Source organism: Meleagris gallopavo, chromosome 10 (assembly GCF_000146605.3).
Source record: "Meleagris gallopavo isolate NT-WF06-2002-E0010 breed Aviagen turkey brand Nicholas breeding stock chromosome 10, Turkey_5.1, whole genome shotgun sequence".
In the NCBI taxonomy this organism is placed as follows: domain Eukaryota; kingdom Metazoa; phylum Chordata; class Aves; order Galliformes; family Phasianidae; genus Meleagris; species Meleagris gallopavo.
In genome coordinates this window covers 23,048,771-23,072,203 of record NC_015020.2, presented here as the reverse complement: position 1 = coordinate 23,072,203, position 23,433 = coordinate 23,048,771, and the positions used below count along the sequence as shown (strand labels likewise).

The following is a 23,433-nucleotide window of genomic DNA, read 5'->3' as shown; positions in this document are numbered from 1 at the left end:
TTTTACAGTAAATAGAGTGGGGGATAAAAGTAAACTAGCCTATTTCACACACAGAACTGCAGCGTACAGAATACCGTTTTCTGAGAGATGCTTACCCTTCTCATTCAGACTCATATACAAACATAGTTATGGCTAGGTAATCGTTCCACATCTCTCAAGGGCTACTCCAAACAAATTTTAACCAATAATCTGGTCAAAACAATGTAAACGTTACTTTTTAATGTCTACAGAATTACCACAAACGGCATTATGATGAGGTCAGAATGGAGGTCTTGATTGTTGTTTCTTACTTGTCCATCTACAAACAGTACAAGATAGGAGTTTCACTTTTTATTTACGCCCCAGTGATCTTTGTACTCGTTTGAGCATTTACAGTCGTGTACTCTGTCTTTAAACATGAGCATTTTTCTAAACAGTAACAGAAGTTATTAGCTGCAGAAGGATAGCATAGCCATGTTGTAGTATAGAAGCTGCCCTGATCCTCTGTTTGTTGACAATGCATAGAAGATTTAGAATTATGGAACAACTGTCCCTCCCGCCACCCCCCACCCCCCACCTCCCCTTAATAGTGTTACCAAAAGCTTAATTTTTCCAGTTTTAAAGTGCAAATGATTCAGATACAACTGCTGCTGGAACAGGTCTGAACAGAAAATGAAGTCCTCTTATGAAATGTTTTCCAGAATATAAAAGATGAGCTCCATTATGACTGGCCCCTCACTCAACTGACATGCCCCTCCATGAATCACTGGAACTAAGGCACTGTCCAGGTCATTCATGTATTGAGAAGGCAGTGGCTGTCCATTACTCCCAGCTTGATAACCAACCTAGAAAAATACAAAGTAACAGTGGGTTTTACACAGAAAGGGAATAGCAGGCTCAGGGTAGTGGGGGAAGTGCTGTGCAGAAGGATGAGCTGTGTGCAATGCCCCCTGTCTCAGCTGGGGGAAGTCAGGCCCATGAACAGCATGCAGCCAGCATTAGATCAGCCTACCTACTTGTGCTTGGTGTTCTCTCTGTTCCCAGTGACTGCCTGGACAAAAGCAGCTTTTTGTTTTTCCCACTGTTCTACCAAAGCAGAGCTTCCAGACCAGCAGGAGCCATACCCTGCACTATCAGATTAAGGCATGCAGTATTTAAGACCTGGATGATACTAAGCACACTTCACTCAAGGCAAGGCCAGCTGGTGTGCCAAAAGCCCTTTCTCTCTGCTTGTAGTGTTTGCTGTGGAGCACTCTAAGGGAAGCTCCCATCTGTTTCTAAGCCTCATATGCAATGTGATCTTTTATGAACAGCCATACTTCTAAGCGCTGTCTCATGCTCACACAAGAACACATTTATTCTACTCCCTTCTTCAGCTCCTGGTGGAAAGGCCAGCTTACAGCATCTCTCAGCAGGTGTCTCCAGCCTGCACTTCCAAGGGCTGTTCCAGGTCTGATACAGAGCAGGTGCTGCTATGGGCTCACTGTTTATACACGCTAGGCACTGGCTCTCCCATGGTAACAGATTGCCCCAAACACCACATAATAGCAGTACTTGATAAGCATCTTGATACTGGTTGTACTTCAGCCAACAGAATGGTTTGAAACAGTGGGTGATTTTGGGGGGGGAGGAGAGGGAAGCAACCAACCACCCAGTCATTAAACTGGAACTATTCAAGACTTACTTGATCTGAGTCGAGAGTAACGCGCAGACCAAGTTTCGTCATGCCATCTTCTTTTAACAACTTAAGGTGAGGACAAAGAGCTAAACAGAAGGCTTTTGCCACGTTTTCAGTCAGTCTGCTGTGATCAGCTGGGTCACTCAGACCATTGTGTTGCTCATCATTTTCCAGGAAAAACACCTGAGGGTAAGAATTAAGATAACAGAACATGAAGTTAATTAAATGCCATTCAAAACTTTTTATGAAAGAAGACTTCAAGAAAAGCTTCGTGAGGAACATCAGTAAAAGACCCTAAAGACAAACTATGTCTCAACAACAGATACCTATACAGACATTTTCCAAAACCTTTCAGTTCCATCAAAAGCTTCATTACAGAAAGTCACTGTATGTTGTACACTATTTGCTTTTAAATGGGTGTTCATTTCAGAAAATCCACACTTTGAGTAGAAGTCAGAAAAAATGTGTGGTGTTGTCAGTAAACTTTAACTCCAGATAAATCTGGAAAAAGAAGGGTAAGGTAGCAAGCTGTAGAAAGATTTGACTTGGTTCCTCCTGGGCAGATAAATGAAGCAATTCCAGAAATCCTTAACATTAGCATTTGTGTGCTGGCAGAGTCAGCTGGCAGAGTCAAAGCTAACAACACTTGTGCAGTTTCTTAACTTAATTGCTGTAAGCAATGAAATTTTAGAAAAGAGGGCTCAGAATAGCATTTTTTTTTTAATAGATAAGAGTTATGTATCTTTTAAAAGGTAGCTTTTAATACAAAATACAGGTGAAACCAGCTGTTACCTTGGGTAACACAGTGAGCAAGCATTTTTCTAGTTCTTCCTACATTCAACAAGGCAGCACAAGAAAAGGTGGTCAGCACAAAGCAGGCTGTAGAAAATGGCCATGACAGCAGGGTGAGTTACACAGTGGTGGCAGGACACTGTACTCTGGACTGTGCTTTGCAGAATCTTTCTGCACACTTAGAAAATCTACTCCAGGTTTGTTCTGAAGAATTCACTGCTATAATTTTGGTAATGTAGGGAGAGCACGATGAAGACAGACTGCTGCAGTTGCAGTCCTAAAATGCTCCACTTGCCTCACTTACCTCTGTCCATCGAATGACCTTTCCATTTGACTTGTACTCTGAGCCATGAAATATCTTCACACTTGTTATAGACTCCATTGATTTGCCATCAATAGGGCTTACAACACTGCAGAAGTGAAGGGAAAAGGGTAAATTCCTACTTAGCAGGAGATATTAATAGAGGACATTGCAAAAGAAAAGTATCTCAGATCAAAGGACAGTGCCTCTGGTACACCTAAATCAACAGAATTGCTGCAGGTTGTTTTCAGAACTGAGTGCTCTGCAATTTGAACCACTACAACAAAGCAAATTAACCACATCAATTAAATGGACGCAGACCAAAACTAGCCTCAGAAGGGAGCTCCTTGAACAAAGGGTGCCAAAATAAGTGACCCTGCACACAACTGCTAATTGCAATGCTGATGCTAAGCCTGGATGTTCATAATTGGGGGAAAAGGCACAGAGGTCCTGCTGTCCACTGCAACCCCAGCCCTCTGACACGTGGAGTTCAGAATGGAGCTTCCTGCATGTTTCCAGCTAAACTCTGCACCAAGACTGAACTCTAATCACTTGTTAAAAGAGCAACAGGAAATGACTTGCTTTGTATTCATTTATAATGTTGGTGGAGGCCTGCGATACCTTTAAACACTACTCACATACTACAGAATGTGTCCTGTAACATTTAATTACAGAACTTGAGACTGATGCAGTCTCTGTACGTACAGAAACACCATCCCTTGTAGATGCTGATTCTTTACAAGAACGTCCCATTATAACAGCATTTTTCTCCCCCTAAGTACTTAAACTGCCATGTATGCTTTTCTTTTGGCTTAACTATCTGAGTACAACATATACTGCTGGTGTTCAGCAATTTTTCTTCCAGCACTACTTCACAAAGCAACTAGAGTATGAAGTGACCATAATATGCAGCGTTCAGCATGGATTGTTGGAGAAAGATTCCAGTAACTGGTTATTAGCAATGGCAAAATAATCCATAGCACTGACAACTTTAATTGATGCCCCAAAGCTCTGATGTCTCAGCTCCACTTTTATTACATTTAATTGCATCTTATCACTCAAAATAGAGTGTAAGCTTATAATTCGTACTGACTTGATGGTCCATCCACCTTATAAAATCCATTAAAACTTTTAACAAATTCAGTCAAATATGTCTTGCTTACCCTTTACTGAAGTTTTTATCATCTTCTACCCACTGAATGTGAACGTGTTCCTGAGGATCTTCAGCATCTACTTTGCCACAAGTGATGGTAAAGTCTTTCATCTCTCTCAAGGCCTGCCTCAGAGAGTCCATGTTCTCAGCAGTTATCTGGACCATTACTCCATCTAGGGAACCAAGAAATCCTCATAAGCCAAGATAAGTCACAATGAGCAGACCCTATAAAAAAACATCCTTCTTCCTGTGAGCAACAGAAATATTGAAAATCCATTTGGACAGTACACAAGGCCATTCTTGAACTCTCTGAACCCTAAAAGATGGAACACTGACTAGGAGACACCACGATAACTCATGCCCCTCATTAAAGGAAACAGTGGGTTTTTTTTGCTAAAAAGTAAGTTGAAGCTGAACCAGCAGCTTCATTCAAATGCTCAGGGCTTAGCTGGGCAGTGCTAAGGGGGAAGCAGTGCATTTTAAGCAAGCATTTTAAGTTCAGTTCTTACCTTCTACTATACTGGATTTGGCAAGGTAGCCTGAAGAGGATTTTAAAGCCCCACTGAACACAAAGAAGCTGGCACCAGTCACTGCAACAACAACAACAGAGTGATTTAGTGGGGCTTTCATCAAAACAATGCCTCACACAAGAATCGGGTAGAACAGCTCTATCATCCAGAGAGGTGATTAATCTAAATCAGAACAAGTGCTGCTCAGAATTATAGTGACTTTAATGCATCTTACATGCTTGGACATAGAATGGCAAATCATCCAGTTATCTTCTGAACTGGACAGCAGTTTTGTCAGCCTAAATGCTAGTATTTCATCATTCTCTCCACTACCACCTGTAAGTTTCAGGATTGTTAATTTAGGGTAACCAATTACATAATTCTGAAAGTTCTCATACAGCAGCAAAAGACTATGTGTGAGCTGCTTATGGCCCACACTGTAACACCGACACAGTGGAAAGACAGCCAGCTGATTTAGAATAAAATTCTCTTAAATGACCACCAAGCATCACAAAATACTTGCTGGAAGTTCCTCTATTCATCCCATGTGTAAAATCACACTCAGATAAAACCAGCAGTCCTGAAGTGACATCCCACATCACTACACTCACTGCATATAGGGATACTTGCCAAACAAAAGTTGGCCTGTATCTTGCTTCTCATTTGGAGATAGTGTAGATATCTTTGCCAGGTAAAGCCTGGAAATCAGATGGTCTGACTGAGGTGAATCTATTTTTGAAGTTACATTATTTAAACACTGCTGCTGTTGCTTATTTCTGTTCACATCTCCAGCCTCCTACTAAACCTAATCTCTTTCTTTCACACAGCCTACAGGACAAGCACAGGCAACCACACTCCCACCTCTACTCTCCAGTAATGCCAAAGACTGCTGTCATTATTCATGTACAGAAGTTGTGTAAGGCAGTCAGAGCACTGTGACTTCTGGAAATGTGTATGTCCCAAGCTGTACTGTGCAAACAGTATTACCACATTTACAAGGCAGCAAGCTGTAATATGCTTAATTCTGTGTCTGCTTGGTCTGAAGTTGCCAGAATGCCTCTCAGACAAATTCAGAACAGCACTACTGACCTAGGAAGTGTGATGAGGCCCGTACACAGGACACAAACAGCAGTGTGCCTCTGGATGTCTGAGATTTTGCATTCTGCAAGGGGAATAAAACACTGAGGGGGTAAAGGCAGACAGAGCAGCACAACACGCTATTCTGGGTGTTCAAACCTAACTCACAGAGCTGCCTATTCAGGAAGCCCAACAGTCAGAATGATTTTCTCTGAACTAGAGCAGAAACAGTGAAATACAGACAAGTCCAATCTTGACAGATTCACCACACAGCACGCTGCATCACTGTGAGAACAACAGCAAAACAGAGGTCATGCAGAGCACCGTGAGCCAACGGCCTCAATGAGCCCCATTCTCACCCTTCCTCGGCTGATTATGGATGCTGATGGCCTGTGTCTGGTAATTCCCATCATCATTCTGAACACACACCAGATGCGAGTCTGCTTTCTCATTGAAGCAAGCTCCCCCTGCTAGAACATGCTCGTTGGATTTGTTCATGGCTTTCATCATCTGCAAACAAAAAGGTTTATACCATTCTTACCCTGTTTGTCAAGCAATACCATATCAAGGTTGTTCTTGGAACAGTTCGTTCAGACAGCGAAAATTAAGAGTGCTTGCAGTCCCGTGTCAGACAGACTTCAATACTCAGAACCATCACCTGCACTTGAAAAGATGGTTCAGGCCTTATTTCACCTAGATGCTTTAGTGTCACCTTTCAAGTAATTAAGATAACTGGCAAGAAGGATAGATGACCTACAAAGTAGCCTGCAAAAGCTGCTTTCTCTAGCTGTTTTATAAAACATCCAAGGGAAAAAATATTAAAAAAATAATTGGGAGGAAATATCTGCTTAGTTTACACTGCTAGAGCTAATGATGACACAAACCATGAATTGCAAACAGTGCAAGAATGGCACTCTGACACTCGTGGCATTTAATCCTAGTTCTGCCATGAGCAGACACCAAAGCTTTGGTGCCTCTGTGCTTCACCAGCACGAATTGGTGAAATTGGGATTGGTTCTTCTCCTTCCTTCAAAGACTTTTCAAAGAGATTTCAATCACTGACATCCAGAAATCATTTTAATTCTCAGCAAAATATTATTATAAATTGTACTCCTCCTTTTTCTCCTCTCCATCTTGTCTTAAATGATGAGATTTTTTTTATCTAAAATAAACACCGAGGAGTCATCTATCTCTGGAATTTTTCAAAATTAAAAATTATGTATCTGATTTAAAGAAAAAAAGGGGGGAAAGAGGTTAGAGAGTGACTAAATTACATCTCCCCCAGCAAAAACCTTGGAGAGAAGGAAAATGCTGACATCTCCTAAGAGTGCTCACACTCCAATCCTCCGCCTCCTGTACCTGATAAGCAAGCATGCCCTGCACATCATATTTATCTTCCTCAGTCTAACATAATACCTTAATTAGAGTGTCAGGAACATTAGCTGATGCTTGCTGTTGACAAATATGCACAGGTGTAATGTTTAGGGAGGAAACTTAATTAAGATTTTGCATCAGACAACAGTGTATTTCTTTATCTATTTATCATGTCATGCTCCAGAAACAAGAATTTAGCTCAACAACAGGCAGCTCTATGGAGCTCTGTAGTTACCTTCAGCATGAGAAGAAACAACAGGAATGGCCACTGTATCTTGTACCAAGGCAACTTAGTAACAGTGATACCTTCCTTGAGGAACTGAATAGTCTTACACTTGAACTGAGTATCACTACAACTGTAGAAAAGTAAAACCATCTTGAAGAAAAAACTATAAATTTAATAGAGAAATATATATGAATATTTAATTTGTTAATTAGAGCCTGACTTTTCCACATTTAATCCATGCATGAGATTTAGGATGAGTTCTTCATTTTCAAGACAGTTTGAGTGACGCTCTTTTCTAATGAAATACTGCTTTGCACAGGGAAAAAAGTGAAGGTCTTCTGGCTTAATTCATCTTAATTCAAAGTACACTTGGATGAAAAATCTCTACCAATTCAACCTTTCAGCTCAGTTGCAGGCAATAATGTTAAATAAATAACACTTCCTCCTTTTAAAAAGCCAAGTCTTTGCTTTACACTGCAAAGAGAACCTGAGCACAGTGCAGAGCTTTTGCCATGCTGTACAACATAGGAATCTTTCTCTGAGTCCAGCTTAGTGCAACATGCAATACAGAACCATCCGCACACCTGCAATCAGGCACAGCTGTTACAGAACTGCCTCCAGTGTGCTGATCTGCATTTCATGTGTGCAAACTTTACTGACCTTTTCCATTTTCTCACAACAGCACCAAGAACCAATTTATCTTTTAAATACATCCTTTTATCTTCTTGCTTCATCAGTTTCTTCTTTTCAAACTTCACATAAAAACTGCTTTTCCTTTTTTTTTTTTATTTCCTCAATCCTGTTATTGTTTCACTTAAATGCTTCCAGTAGAACAATTCCCTCACAAGATAAAGATGCATTCTGCTCTGATTCTACAAGACCTTTTAAAAACACTGCTTTGCTCAGGAGGTTTGCTCTTCTCCCAGCTGCTGACTAGTTTCAAAATACCAAGTTTACTCACTGCTGTCCATACAGACCACAAAATATATCACCTCCTTCACTGCTGTTCAAATATCCCATCCCTCAGCTTTCGCAGCACTGCTACATCTTGAAGACACTGATTTTCTCACAGCAGACATCAAGTATAAAATTGAGATGCAGAGGCTTTACATACTCAGCAATCCAACAATACCAATACATGCTGCAAGTATTCATGTACAGCATAGATGTGGAAAGCTAATGCACTTTTACCTCCTAGTTCACCTCAAGTGTGAAGTTTGTCAACTTACCACAAGTAAAGCTCAGGTCAAAAAGATATCTGCAATCCTCTAATACTTTCTATTATTTATAGTACTTAAAACTGAAATTAAAAAACTGAAGAAAAAGAAATAGCCTTTCCTGTTTTATCAACACTAAACTGAACTGCATTCTTCCTGTGGAGCCATCATTACTTGCTCTTAAAATATGCAATCATCATGAATTTATTGACTGATTTTGAGGCAGTTTTCCTTAGTGATAGTGATAAGAATAAAATTCATTCAGACCCCAGGTCTTCCAATCACAAAGAAACTGCAAACAAATCTACTTCTTTTAAGCATTACCTCATTATATCTGTTGCTGGGAATTTTGATGCTGGTTTTTCTGACTTCCATATCCACCACTAAGCCTTGGACCACCGGCAGCGTGTACTGATAATTTCTGAAATCCTGGTAATTAAAACAAGTTTTTAAAATTATGCGCGTGGTAATCATCATTAACATAGCAGGTTTTTTAACTATCCTAGTGACCAATCAGCTACCTCATTAAGATAATTGTAATCAGTAACTTGAAAAGCAGGGAGGGAGGGAAACATCACAGCTTGTAACCTACATAATGAAAATACACAAATGAAAAATCTTCGTCGTGCCTGTTAGTCCCTGTTATTCCACTCATTTTCTTACATCAGAATTAAAATTCTCCAGCCTTGAATGCCATCACTGTATACAAGAAAATTTGTTCTCTGTGTTCTGTTACATTACTGGATAATTAGCTTTTCTAGCAATGATATGAAATCACACATTAAATAATTTTCGATATTGAAAACATTAACAATGTTGGAAAAGCCAGCAAGTTCATTGCAGTTGAAGCTCCGTATAACCAGAGCACTGCAGATAAACACTGTGACAAGCCAGCACTGCTGAGGAAGTGATCCAAACATCCTCCACTGGCCAAGGTGGAGGTGCTGTTTTGGGAATCTCTACAATCCACACACTGTCACAAGGTAACACCCAATACCAGTAGTGGCAGGCAACTCATCCAAATGCCCATTATTCCCTTCTGACATCTAGGCCTGCCAACTACTATGTGCAACAGGAGCCCAGTTCTCCTCACATTGTTTGATGATTATCAATGGAACATGGAAACAGCCTCGGCACTTACTGCAAGGAGGTTCATAATGGTGTGTCCCGTCTCTCCAAACAGAGGTTTACGAAATCTGACACTAAAAAGTGGGCATGGATAAACTAGGATAAGATAAAACAGAAGTAGTCAAATTCAATTTACATACTGAGATTCTGAAAAAACAGACTTAAATACAATCGCCTCTGTTGAATGTGGTAACCAGCAGCAAAAGAAAAGACTGGAAAGAAGACCAGAGTTTAAAGAGCAAAGAGAAGAAGGGTACAATCCTTTAACACACCTGACATCTCATGGCTCTCATGGCTCTTTGCCCACCACACTCTAAGTAGGAGGAACAATCTCATGGACCACTACCAAGTGCCACACTGCAACCCTGAACTTGATCTCAACACTGATTGCAAAGATAGCCTAGATGTTTTTTTCAAGATACTTATTGGAAATGGCTTCTCCCTTTTTTATGGTCATCCTGTTTTCACTACAGCACCCTAAGCCTTTAGCTTGTCAATGACATATGTGACACTCAACAGACAACACTGAGATTATTTTATTTTCTGTTTTCATAATCCCATTAAAATGTGGCAAATTCTCTACAGAAGCATGTCAGAAAGAATGAAAAGGATATTTACAGTATGACAACAATGTGAAATATCTGCATTCCTTAGCTGACTTAGCCATGCTTGTACAACATCTATGATGCAATTCAATGTGCAGTGTATGGATCTGGCTCCATCACATTACCTTGCAGCAGAAATGATAACTGAGCTTGAAACATGACTCACGCAGTCATATGTAATGTCAGTGTTTGCTAAACACAAATGTGAAGGAAGCCTCCTAAATTATCCTCAAGCAACCACTCTCCCTGATTTTCCAAAGTGCCACACATCTTCATAGCTTCCACTGCAGTCACAAAAAGCTGCAAAATGCTCTACAGGTTTGAATAAAATCATCACGATTTCCTTATAAACTACAGTTTTTGTACACTGGTGAGGCACCTAAAAAGCACAACTCCTGCACACACGCTGCACAACTGACCTACTCAAGCACAGTGTCCTGATACAACAAGAAGGGGAGTTGTGCCAATTAAACCAGCAGACAACCAAGACCGCAAACTTCTGGCCTGCCATGGTGGACAGACTTCCAGCAGTCTCCAGCAATCATCAATGTCTTTTGAAGATTTTACTCCATTCTAGTTGCTAAGACTTTATTTAGCTGAAACGTTCTCTCCAGCTTTTTATTACTTGCAACAGAATTTTCCTAACAAGCTGCCACATCAGTTGCCCCTGTGCATATATTCTCTGGATAACGAGCACAGTTTGTTTGTTTGTTTGTTTGTGTTTTTACAAAACTAAAGGGAAACGCTCTTCTTTTTCAGCTTGAAAAGAACTTCGCAGGACAAATGAGAGCCTCTGACATAACTACACCAGCTAACTCAGACTTGTTCTGCACACTGCTCCCTTTCAAGTCACCAAGTGAACGACAGATAGTTGCTCAGATTTAGATTTGTTTCCATAAAAGCTCAACTATTACAGTTTTAAAAAGGCTGTAGGTCATAAAAAGCGCCCAGGGCTGCTGTGCTGTTACCTGGATGCAACGTGGGTATGGAACACCAGTGACAATAATTTTTACCTGCTTGCTGAAGCTCACACTGCTTTGGCAGGTAGCAATTCAGGACTGGGTGTGTGTGCTCTAAACCAGAATACATTATCCTGCAGGAATAATTGCAGCTAAAAGAACACACATTACTTACATCTGTATTCAGCTCCAAGTCTCAGCATCAGCCGAATGGGGAACACTTTAGCCCAGGGCGTCTCCCATTTCTGAATGAGGATGCCAAACAAGTAGGGTGGGGTTGGGAGCACCAGGTCCTGCAGGGACTGATACGTAGCTGCAACGTACAAGAACCCTCCGTGTTCTTTGCTTCCCAGAAAGCTCTGGCTGAAAAAGGAGTGTCCCAGGTTGCCAACAACATTACCTATGAATAAAAATGCTCGTTACATCACTAGATTGAGAGCTGTATCAAGAATTTAAAGAGTTTTTCAGGATGGAAGTAAAAAAGTATATATCTTTGCTTCTTAAAGCATTAATGCCCATTAACAACACAAGAAACAATGATTTGCTGCACACAGGAGCTCAGGTTTCCGTTGGGCAAAACTGTGAAATCTGCTATGGAATAATGCGTAGACTAAAGAAACCAAAGCCATGGTATCTCTGCTTGATCCACCTCTGGTGGTGATAAAGTTACTTGTTATCACTGGTAGAAAGTCAGATTTGTAGGAAAACGTGCACAAATATCTTCATTTCTGCTCCACACTGGCTGAGCCATGCTTGTAAATGTTAACAGGACAGTACATACAGTGTGAAGTCCCTCACCTCTCTCCTTTTTTCTCCTCCTTTTCAGCAATACATACACATAAAGAATTACACTGCAAAATATATACAATACCTACCAGTTCTCCAAGGAAAACAGCAATATCTTGACACATATTTTATTTTAGAAAGGAGCATACATTCTATTTTGTAATCAACTGAGGTTGGTATGATTCAGCAATGTCTTCATGGCTCTTAAAAATGACTCAGTGGATTAAAATCAGCTTAAAAAAAAAATAATAAAAAAAATGGGTGGAGGGTGGGGAAAGAATGGCGAACTGCCTTGACCATTTCAGTCATCTGCCTGTTTCAACTAGCCAAAGAGGTGAAACAGAGGGGATGATATATCCCAAGGACAGTCGAGGAGAAGAAGGGTAGTTCAGGACAGTGTTGCTGCCTGCACCTTTCTGCTGGCACTACAAAAGTGCTCAGTGAAAGCCTGTGTTTGGTGCCTCCCGGGCACTCAAGAGATTTCTACTGCAGAAGCTGCTGATGACTGAACCAAATTTTCAGAGCCAGCTGAGATGAGAGGAAGTGCACACCTAGTGAGATGCTGAATGCCCACAGGGCTGTCCTTTCATTTAGGCAAACCACCAGAGTCTCTCTCTGTCATACTGAAGATCTGGGTCATTTTAAGAATTGCACATAAGAGTATTTATTTAATTAGCGCATTTTATGTAAAATGCAACTGAGACAAGCACAGGGGAGAAGAACCACTTATTTTCACTCCAATTTTTCTTCTTTGATGCTCTTAAATTCCAAAAGTGTTTATGCTGGAATGACTGAATGAATCTGAAAGTTTATTAGGTTATTATAGCATCCAATGCAATGTTTAACATCATGGCAAAGAACCACAGTGTAACAGCACGCAAACAACCAAAGGGCTGATCGCAATTCTCCATAGGAAGATGCAAACACTAATAGTGCTGATTTGCTCTCAAAGAAAAACAAAAGTAAGCTGAGGGAGCGTAGCATGGTTGAACATTTGATCAACACTATTCCTAAGGAACCGTGTGGGTCTGAGGCTCCCATGCAGACCTGTGGGCCTGTGCAGAAACCCCAGGCTTCCCATGCACGCAGGCAGAGGGACTGCTAGGTAGGAGTTATGCTCCTTCCTCCCTTACTTCATAATGGAGCATCTCTATTTGAATTTAAGGCAGAGAAGGAAGAAGTGCTGTCCTGCTTCTTCAGCATGCACATCAGCTGTGCAATTTCTCCCTCTTAGACATGCTGAGACAGACACACAAATACTGCATCTTGAGCAAAAACACAGGTCACAGAAATGCAATCCTCAGAAGACAAAAATGATGATTAAGTTAAGCCTTCTCAAATTCTATAACTCAGAACAGCTGAAAAATAACACACTGACATGTATAAATGCAATTAAACAAACACAGTAGGCACAGTTTAGGCCAGCAAAGGAAAGCTTAACCGGTGAGTCCTTCCAAGCGTGACCCTTACACTGATCCACCACTAAAGTCCCAGCTCACAGCTCTGGCATGAGAATAGTACAGCTAATTCCTGCTCTCACTCCAGAGATGTGGGCCATGCTACCGTGCAGCCCCCCAGAACATGATCACCACTGGGTTTTCTTTCCTTCACGTGACTCACGCAGGGATCTCCTGCATTAAGTACAGCTACTGGTAGATCACTAAACAAATGGCTTATTTTACACTCCAAATAGCAAATGCACTCACAGGTGTCCCTGCTATTCAAATTTGGGTAACCTTACTGGATTTTTATTTTGCTTGGTTTCTGTGGTAGTTTTTTTGCTGTGCCCGTAAGGTGCTGCACAAACTAAGCTCTCAAGTTCTCTGTTAAAGGCCATCAGGCTTCAGCAGCACAGGCACCTCTTTGCCAGGGTCAGGCTCATTCACAGCTTGCTGCTACCCTCAGTAGCTGATTTTTAATTTTACGGATACACACAAGCCAGAGCTGACACCACCATCACGGATTCCAAATTCCAAAACTCTGACAGTGGTTACAACTTCCATAATGCTCAGCTGAGTATATTTGATGTAAAGCAGTCATTCATTAATCTGAAAAATTAACATGATTAATAAAGCTACATCAAATGTTGCCAGCTTCTGAGAAGCACTGTCCCTGCCCATCTGCAAATGCATTTCTGTCAGCCTGTGCTGTGACACTGCAGCCTGCACAGTGACTGCACTGCTAATACTAGCAAGATGCTGCAGTTGGTACAAGTGTAACCTAATGTATCGACTCATGTTCATGAAAGATTTTCTCTGTTCTAAAATAGCTTCTGGCACCTTTCTATCTCAATTCATTTGCTTTTGCAGTTCCCACCTACCCTCAGTAATTTCCTCTTCGTTTATATTTCCTTTTTTCCCTTCCCATATGTTCTTATCGAAACAGAAGCTATAGACCTGATAGTAAAATTAGTTGATGAGGTTCTTGGTTCCAAACAACATGACCAGAATAATCAGTACTTAAAAGGAACAGGACAGAGACAGCCCTTCAAGATGATAGCAACAGAACAAGAGGGAATGGGTTTAAACCAAAAAAGGGGAGATTCAGGTTAAATGCTGGGAGGGAATTCTTTATTCAAAGTGTGGGAAGGCACTGGCACGGACTGCTCAAAGAAACTGTGGGTGCCTCATCCCTGGAGATGCACAAGGCCAGGCTGGATGGGGCTGTGGGCAGCCTGCTCTGCTGTGGTGCAGTCCTGCTTGTGGCAGGAGATTGGAACTGGCTGGGCTTTAAGGTCCCAACCCAAACCATTCTGTGATTCCAGGAGAATACCGTATACTTCATGATGTGAGCTAGTGCCCACTGGGATGACAAAGCAATCGGACACTTCTAGTTGTGACTGATGCCAAGTGCTGCAGCAGAAGAGGACGACTACTTATTTTTCTGTTTCAGGAGATGGCGTTTCAATACGTTCTTGAGCTGCCTTAGCAGCAAGTTTCTCAGCTAATAGCAATATGAAAAAACCTTCAGGGTGAAATCTGACTCTCTGCTGTTCAGCACTTTGCTACCACAAACACAGCACTACCCGTTATTCCTACTGATACAAGTGTCTCACAGTGTAAGCTCCAAGACGTTACAACTATTAAGAGGACAAACTATTGTGATTAGGCAGTTGTGCTGCAAGTCATCATTTATGAGAACATGCAACAGCTTGCTTTGAGTAGAGATGGGAAGAATCAAGAAAGTGCCCTTTTCACCCAGCAAATCCAAATGAAAAAGCCACTCTGGGCTTCTTCTACAAATATTTCTACCCTGTCTGGAGGCTGTCTGCCTTTCCTGTCACGTCTCTGAAGGCAGTTCCAAGTCAAGGCCCCACTGATAAGTTAATATATACTTAAATTTCTCAGTAAATTCCCATTCACTTTTTATTTATGTGGATACAAAGCACTTAAACCTGTCACACTGCTACCTTAAATAAAGGGGAGCTATTACCAGTGTGACAAGGTCAAACCAGCCCATTGCACTGTTACACATTAGGAGCACAGAACTGTACTTCAGAAGCTTGTACAGAAAGTGCAGCTGTCAGAAGAATCCTCAGAAAAAGCCATCCTTCTCAAAAACATATTTAATTTACAAAACATCACAACTTCCTTTCTATAGAAGTAACTGTGAACAGAAAGTTCTTTTCTTTTATATTTTTCTTATATTAAATTCCAGCACATTACATCAGACAATTAATATTATTTAGGAAGTGCCATAAATCTGCACAATGCATCTAAAGCAGCTCTGCAGGAGGTATTTATTCTTTTCCCAGCTATACTGGGTTACCCTGTATATATCCTTAATCCTAAGCAGCTCTACGAATTCCTTTAAAACAAACAAGCTTGTTTGATGTGGCTTTACCTTCAGTAATAATCCATATTGTGTTCTGAATTCTTTGCTTAAGTGCCTTCCTCTGATGAACTCTGCATATCAGCTTGACAATCCCTTCTGGGTTCAAATAAAATGGTTTACACCAGAAAAGGTAAAGAAGAAAGTATTCTTGTGTTCCTCTATTGCACTCAGTGTATGAAGAAGTCACTTCAGTACTTTTACCAAAAACAGTTGATGTTAAATTCCTGACATATACTCCGTACTGTTCCGTACTAACATCTAATCTCAGGGAAAGCACATTTGGAAGAGAGAAAGCTGCACCCATCTGACCTCATCCCACCATCACCAGTAACAGCCAAGATCTGCCAAGTATCCAACACCATGCCAACATCCTGAAAATTCAAACATCCTATTCCAGCAGCAAGAAATGCAAAGCAAGACTCACTTGGGATCAGTTTTGCCAGACAGATTTTCTTCAAGAGCAAATGAGCACATAAACCAACACAAACCCAGTCAGTGTTAACACAAAAGTCCACAAAGAGACAGGATTGTGGATTGAACTTAATCACACAACACAACTGTAACAGATGCCATTATTGAAAAGAAAATTCAAAGTTCTGATCATACTGAGTATCTTTGCATTGAAAAATATCAGCATGTAATTTGGAAAGAACTTACACTGGCAACAGGTGTAAAGTCTCACTATCATTGTGAGCAGTGGTTATCAGCATTCAAACCTTCCTCAGGTCAAGACACAGCAGTCTTCAATCACTCTCACCCTATGCTCAATTTTGTATCCAGTTTTCATACTGCACTTGCAGAGCACAACAGTTAAGCTGTTCTCTGCTCAGTGTACCCATGGACTTCTCTGTGGATCTTATGTTTTAGCTACCAGCTTACTTAAATAAAACCACGCTAAGTAAAAAAATACATAGAACTGTGCTTGGGATAGAACACCCAGAACTCCTTTCCAAGCAGTTACCATACTTGCCTTTTCATTACAAAAGTAACAGTAGCATTCATCGTTTCCCACCAAAGAGTTCACATACTAAGGGTGGATCTGGCAGCTCTGTATTAACTGTTTCAAAGTACTCATTCAGAGGAACAGAAGTTCTCATTTTTCCATTCACCAGACCTCCTCGCAGGCTGATAGCCAACAAACAAAGATAATCATGGGATTACTACTGCAATAGTACTTCTACAACTACAACAGAAATCATTAGCTTTCAATTTCAAAACAAGAAAGGCAACACAGCAGGGAGCTTGATGGGAAGCAGGAAGTTTTTGAAGAGCCAAAGGGAAAGTAAAACAAGGGAAACAACAGCAGTTAATGCTTGTCTTAATTAACAAATTTATAATTTATACCTCACATACATACAACCCAAAGGGAAAAATAGCATCTTACCTTCGAAGTGTCTCAACTGTTTTACAATTATGAAGTCCTAACACTAAAGCTCATGGTTGAGCATTTCCCCTAGTTAAGGTTCAGAGCACCAGACTGACATCTTCTCCACACTGACAATAGAGTTGAAGCAGAAGGACAAACCACAAAGCATTAAGCACACACACCAAATGCAGGTGGGAGGGCTGGGCTCTGCTGCAGCTACTGCACATGCTAAAACCATGTTCTGCATTTGGCTGAGCATGCAGAGCACAGGACTTGGCCTGAAGAAACAAACCAACCTTTGAGGATAGCAAAAACATCTCGGAGGGGACCTGAGACAAGTTCGAGCTTCTGTATTTGAATGCAAAACTCAAAACTGAGCAGGAAAAAAAAAAACTGAGCTAGTAAATAAATGTGACTCATGGAAAAAAAAAAAAATTACTACAGAGATGTGCTTTAATTAAATAATCAAAGTGAGAAATGCTGTATGTTTTGGTTCAAAGCAAAACCAGCAGCAAAACCCAACCATTTCCAAAACAAAATCATTATCACTGTATGCAATTCTTGTTTCTTTTCCATTAAAAATTACTCACTGTGCCTTTTTACTTTGTGACTGTTTTTAAATATTTACTAGAAATGAATAAAAAACACCAGAGTTTATTTCAGTTTCCTCACAGCAAAATACATTTAAACCAATTTTTTATATCATGAAAAATGAAACTGTGAGGTGGGGTTTCAAACAGTTCCTGATTTCTACTGGAGATTCTCATTTGCTTTAAACATCTGTCATTTAAACTCTAGGAGAAGTGCAATACCTCTGAAATGAACAAAGCTGGAAGAATGGGTGCATGTATAACAGCACACAAACTGCTAACCACTTCCAGGGGATTGCAACCACCCAACTGAAATCCCTTCAGCCTCTCTGATTAATGTTGAAAATGACCAGAGCTGCAAATATATACTTCTTCTCCTGCACATGACTTGAAAAGAAAAAAGGATGCAGATTAAGAGTGTGCATTACAAAGTGCTGCAGGAATTTACTGAGGTGCTATGACCTATGAAAGTTTCAGTGTACCTATTTCCACTACATGTCTGAAATACAATGCAGAGGAAACAAAAGAACATTACAGAGTGGAATTCTTAACCAGTGAAGTTTGGTTTCTAATGAAAAAATTGTACAATAGTAAGCAGCTCTTTACACAACTACAGTCATAGGATATTAAATTATTGCCATGAGAGCACTAAAAAGAATTTCAAATATATTATGTAGGAGTTATGAATTATCTATTTCAGTAACGTAATTACACAAACATCACTGCAATATACACATCTAGTAGCACGTGTACATACCAGTGTGTTTGCATACACACACACACACACACACACACACACACACATACACATACACACACACAGCATTTTCTAACCATCTCCCTCTGAGTAACATCATCATTAGAAGATAAAGCACTGTCAGTGAAGTGAGGTTTGGAAAGTTATTTGTTTCCACTGTATGTTAAATCCATTATGCCATGCAATAACAGCACATTCTGAACCTGGTAACCTCTCTGGACAAGATGACCTTTGTTGAGTAAAGACATTTCAGGAGACAAAGACCTTTTTCATTATTTTGTTAAAGCACTGGATTCTGTCACTGCACAGGCATTTCAGTTAACACGCAGAACCCTTCATAAATGTTCTGCCAGTGTATGACCTAAATATGATGCAATTTCACCTCTGGAAAACTAGCTTTATTTTCTCATCAGAGAAACTAAATAAGAGCTTTTCCTCACCATGCAAGAGTTTTTGAATTACAAGGTTCAATCAACAGTCAAGAGCATAGGCCTATTTACTCAGCAAATATAAAATGTGTAAAGGTTTACATCATACAACCTTGTGATTGAGATACTAAAATGCAAATGCAAAATTCAGGGGAAAATTCTGCAAGGTACAAACATATGTATAAAAATAGAGGAACCAACTTTTAAATTATTTGGTTTAAGATATTTAATACTCTATCTACAACAATTCTCAACATTTCCTTTCTGACTTTAAGCTGAAATGAAAATTGTTAGAAGCTATGTTATCAGTGTACCCAGGAGCCTTGCTGGGTATCCTACTACACCTACCACTAAACAAAGCTGAGCAATCATTTAAGGAATGTTTTAGTTTTATTCAAGTTCTTAACTCAAGATCTGACAGAAATGCCAGAGCAGACAATAAGCAATGGCTGATAAAAACAGCATTGATATAGGGAGAGTCTTCCTGCTCCATTCCTGTAATAGCCTATGTAAAGTCTTTATAGGCCAAACTTCCCACATGCTGGCTCCCACAGGACAGCTGGATGATCTTCAGTGCAGTTCCCATGTCACCAGCACCCCACTCACACTTCTGTTTGATAAGATGAACGTTACAGTGGATGCTACTAACCAATCATAAATCAGCACCCTATCAGCTTTGATCCTTATTTGTTTTTCATATTATCTCATACAAAAATACAAGACATTTTTCTAAGTGACAGAAATGTGAATTTCTGGTCTATTGAAATCATTTTTAAGAGATAGATAGAATTCCTACCTGCTAAGGCATCCCGATAAAGTTGCACAAAATGGTTAAAGATATCCTTGGGCAAACACTTCTCATCAGGCAAACACTGCAAGAGAATGACTATCTCAGACTGTCCCACTGCATGCATTCCTTTTGTAGTGAAACACCAGCACTTCCTGTTCACATCTGCAGAAAGGGAAAATATATCAGAAAAGAAAATGAAAATTTCACAAAATGTGCCTAAATTTCAGTACAGAAATACCATTCAATCATCAGTTTTACAGCATATTTGGTTGTGATGTCTGTCACAGGAACAAATTAGCCAACACATCCGTACCAAAACCAGCTCAGGAACACGCAGTTTGAAACTAAGGAACAGCCAGAGTACTAAGGAACCAGCCAGATTTTTGGGATTAGCACCCCAGAGCAGACTTTTAGCAGCTTCTGTGTCCAAATTCAAGGTCAGGATACAAATGGGACTAAAGGAAGCTGACAAAAGGCCAGGCTGTTTGCTGTGCATATTGTGATCCTGACAGCTAAACAAGTTTCGGAGAGCAATCTCTCTCTTGAGATGGATCACTGAATCACTGTGTTCTGCTTTATATGAACATTAACCATTAACCATGACACAAGTATCAAAAATTAGTTACCAGAATAACATTTTCTCATCTAAATATAAGCACATAAATGTAATGTTAACTAGATGCTAAAAGATTACAGACAACTCAGGAAGACTGAGTAATATAATATTTTGTCCTATCAAGTTAGAAAGGAGATACCACAAAATTGAGAATGGTGGTTCTATCAATCTAATTCATATCTTCAGGGGGAAAAAAAGAAATCTTCATCAATGTTTAAAGCACTGGACAGAATCCTTATATAATTTTAATTAATGTGGTTAAGTACAAAGTTTTCTGTGCACACTGAGACTATCTCACCAAATAAAAAAGCTGCTGTTGCTACAATAATACATACAAAATATCCCCCCATATACCAAGCCTTATTTAATAGCAATTAAAAAATATATATGTATATCACAAAAAAGCATAGACTTACAATTTACAATTTTTACCATGGACAACAAATTAGCATTTAAAACAAATACAAGAGGGTCAGGGCCACCATCCTCCAGCTGCTGCATGACAGAGATCTGAGAGGGTCTCTCTTCTACAGCGTAATCTATAAAAGAACAAGTGAACACACAGTGAAATCCTTCACTTACTCATAAAGTATATTATGATCACTTAACTCTGATCCTGATTTTTTTGTTTGTTTGTTTGTTTTGCTTTTTGACACTTAAAGAATCACATATTCCTTACGTATTCTGATCTGACTGATTGTCTTCTAGGCTGCTTTTTTCAAACTCAGTAACATTTATATGCATCACCCCTGTGCACCCTTAAGAAAAGTACAGTTTCTTTCATAAATCAGGTTTGGTAGGGGTTTTTTTGTATCAACTGGAGGAGAAAAGGGAAATCAAATGCAGAAATGTGCCATGGTGCCAACTGATAACCCAAAGAAGATAGCAATTGTTATTTACGTCACAGCAAAGCACAGGAGCATCAGTCCTGGACTACAGACACAACACACAGTCTATCCCTATGTCACAGAACTTATATTTTCAGTGCATTAGCTAATGGGAAAACAATAATACATAACCATATAAAACAATGTTCTTCACAGACTGTAGATGCACTGCAAAATGCATTCCAACATGACATTTCAAAGATGCCTGTAGTTTCTCTCTCTGATTAGACCTTTAAGACTAGTAAATTAAAATTTCTCATCCATGTGATTATAATCTTATCTGTATTCAAACCAACAAAAAGCAGTTACATTGTATTACCTTTCTTTCTAGATAATTCTAACAGGAAAGCTAGTATTTGTTTTATAATGAAAAAATGATTTTGGAATGTTTTTAAATAAAAATAGAATACAGAAAGTAAGATATTGCAAAAAAAATCCTGTACATGACAGCATCTGAAACAAAATCAACTTAGCATACAAAATACAATTTACATGAGGTTCTCCTTATAGAAATTGAAAACCATACTGTCGTTTCACTCTTCTTTGTGGAAGCAACTGAATGACCAAGTACCCACTTAAACAGCCAACACAGGATGGGACAGATTTGTTTTGAAATGAAATGCTCACATTCTGGTTTTGACAATATCCTACAGTCATGGGTCACTTCTGGTTTAATATTAGAAATGACTATAGCAGCAAAATATTTAATAGGAATGTAAAAAAAAAAAAAAGGGGGAAATCAAAGATTAAAAAATAAATTAATCTCAGAAACACCATTTCAAAGGATATCATGAATTAGCAGAAAGCAACAGTCAGATAAACAAACATACATTTTTTTAAACCTTTAGAAAATGAGTTTTTCTGAATCCTCCTGCGTTTGGATGCTTCAGAATGGGATACCACAATTACTACAACTGTCACTGCAGGCCAAGATGGGCCATAGTGACATTGTATTCAGCGCTGTGATGCCTCAGACAAGCAGATGTCACAAGAGAATTACAGAGAAGGGAAGCATGAATATTCAGGAGGCTAATTAAAATGCATCTCTGCAAAATATTCCCAACGGCCCGATTAGTGAAGAAATGAACTCGAGACCAGAAATATGGGCTAATTTTCTTTTTGCTTTGTGTTTTACTTCTTACCATAATTTCATTGCAAGATGGGGCTCCTCTGGTTGCTAGTAGGGATCAATAGTGCAAATGAGTGAGTATGGGAACTGCTGAATCATGGCCTGAGCCTCTGATTGATCACCTGAGGGGTGAGCAATGAGTCAGCCACGACAGCACAGGTGAAGGCAATTCACATGTGCTGCTGGAAGGGGTGGAGCCTGGCTGCACCTCTCCTACACCCATTTAAGAGCTGACTGCCAGTGGGAAAGGATCTCTTCTGGAGATCCCCTCCTCTGGAGTTTCATAGTGAGCCCAGGACATGGGTAAGCATCCTATCTATTCTGTTTTGATATAATAACTGTGTAGCTAAGCTCTCTGGTATATCTCGTAACTATAACATCTGTACATTCATTGATTATACAGAGTGTCAAGACATTTAGACAGAAGTATTTGCTGAGCATTTCTTCAAATGCTCACCATACTGATAGCATCTTATTTCTAAAATAAACGTAGTAACAATTGAGTTAATTGCAACAGTTAAACAAAAAGTTAACTGCCAGCTTATCCCCTCACCTCCTTTTACTCCAGTGGAGATGAGAATCGGAGGAAGCCCATCTTCAGGAATTAGATTCATTGCACTGCCAACAGGACTGCCAACCTGAGTTATACTTCCCGAAAATACAGAAGCATTATCAGTCTATAAGAAGCAAAGAATAAGAGAAGACAATATTACAGAAGAGAATTAAGAGCTGCCTAATTAGATTACCTATATCTAGGTGAAGGGCTTTATGTCTGCAGCAGAAACAGAAGCATCAAGTAATCTGTCCCTTTAAAAATAGATTATGACGACAACTCCTATGTGTGAACTTTTATTGAAGAGCCTGCTCAGAGACTGCATCTCCCTTCTCCAGCACCACACATACCAATTTCCTTTGTAAAAGTACACACAAATGTACTCGTGCCCATTTGAACTTAGTGAAAAGTTGCAATGCTGTTCACATGGAGCGTGGTGCATTTAACATTGTTAGATCCCATCTGCATTTTCATGCATAAATCACTTTATGAGAAGTCTCACGCAAAACATTTTTCTGTTTTGTGCTATGACAACTTGATTGATACAAACCCTTACTGGCAGTGACTCAGCTTTTTTAAAACATGCATTACATAAATGTGCTCCCTATACAGCCTGCACATCTCAAGCCTTGGAAGCCACCTAGCACATAAACTTTAAACAGTGCTTTAAATGCTCTCTTATGAGAGTTCAATTTTGGG

General features: G+C 39.8%; 1 protein-coding gene across 1 annotated transcript in view; it reads right to left on the bottom strand.

Annotated features, from left to right (window-relative positions):
• Nucleotides 1–23,433, bottom strand: part of ZFYVE9 (zinc finger FYVE-type containing 9) — a 41,278-nt gene continuing 17,845 nt past the window's right edge. The window contains exons 7-18 of the mRNA XM_003208868.3: nucleotides 22,735–22,858; nucleotides 20,582–20,704; nucleotides 19,556–19,711; nucleotides 11,174–11,398; nucleotides 9,448–9,530; nucleotides 8,631–8,735; nucleotides 5,849–5,999; nucleotides 4,413–4,493; nucleotides 3,914–4,076; nucleotides 2,754–2,859; nucleotides 1,664–1,840; nucleotides 1–824 (exon numbers count right to left, since the gene is read on the bottom strand). Of these exons, the coding sequence (XP_003208916.1) occupies nucleotides 663–824; nucleotides 1,664–1,840; nucleotides 2,754–2,859; nucleotides 3,914–4,076; nucleotides 4,413–4,493; nucleotides 5,849–5,999; nucleotides 8,631–8,735; nucleotides 9,448–9,530; nucleotides 11,174–11,398; nucleotides 19,556–19,711; nucleotides 20,582–20,704; nucleotides 22,735–22,858 (1,656 nt within the window). The 3' untranslated portion in view covers nucleotides 1–662. The remainder of the gene's footprint in view (nucleotides 825–1,663; nucleotides 1,841–2,753; nucleotides 2,860–3,913; nucleotides 4,077–4,412; nucleotides 4,494–5,848; nucleotides 6,000–8,630; nucleotides 8,736–9,447; nucleotides 9,531–11,173; nucleotides 11,399–19,555; nucleotides 19,712–20,581; nucleotides 20,705–22,734; nucleotides 22,859–23,433) is intronic.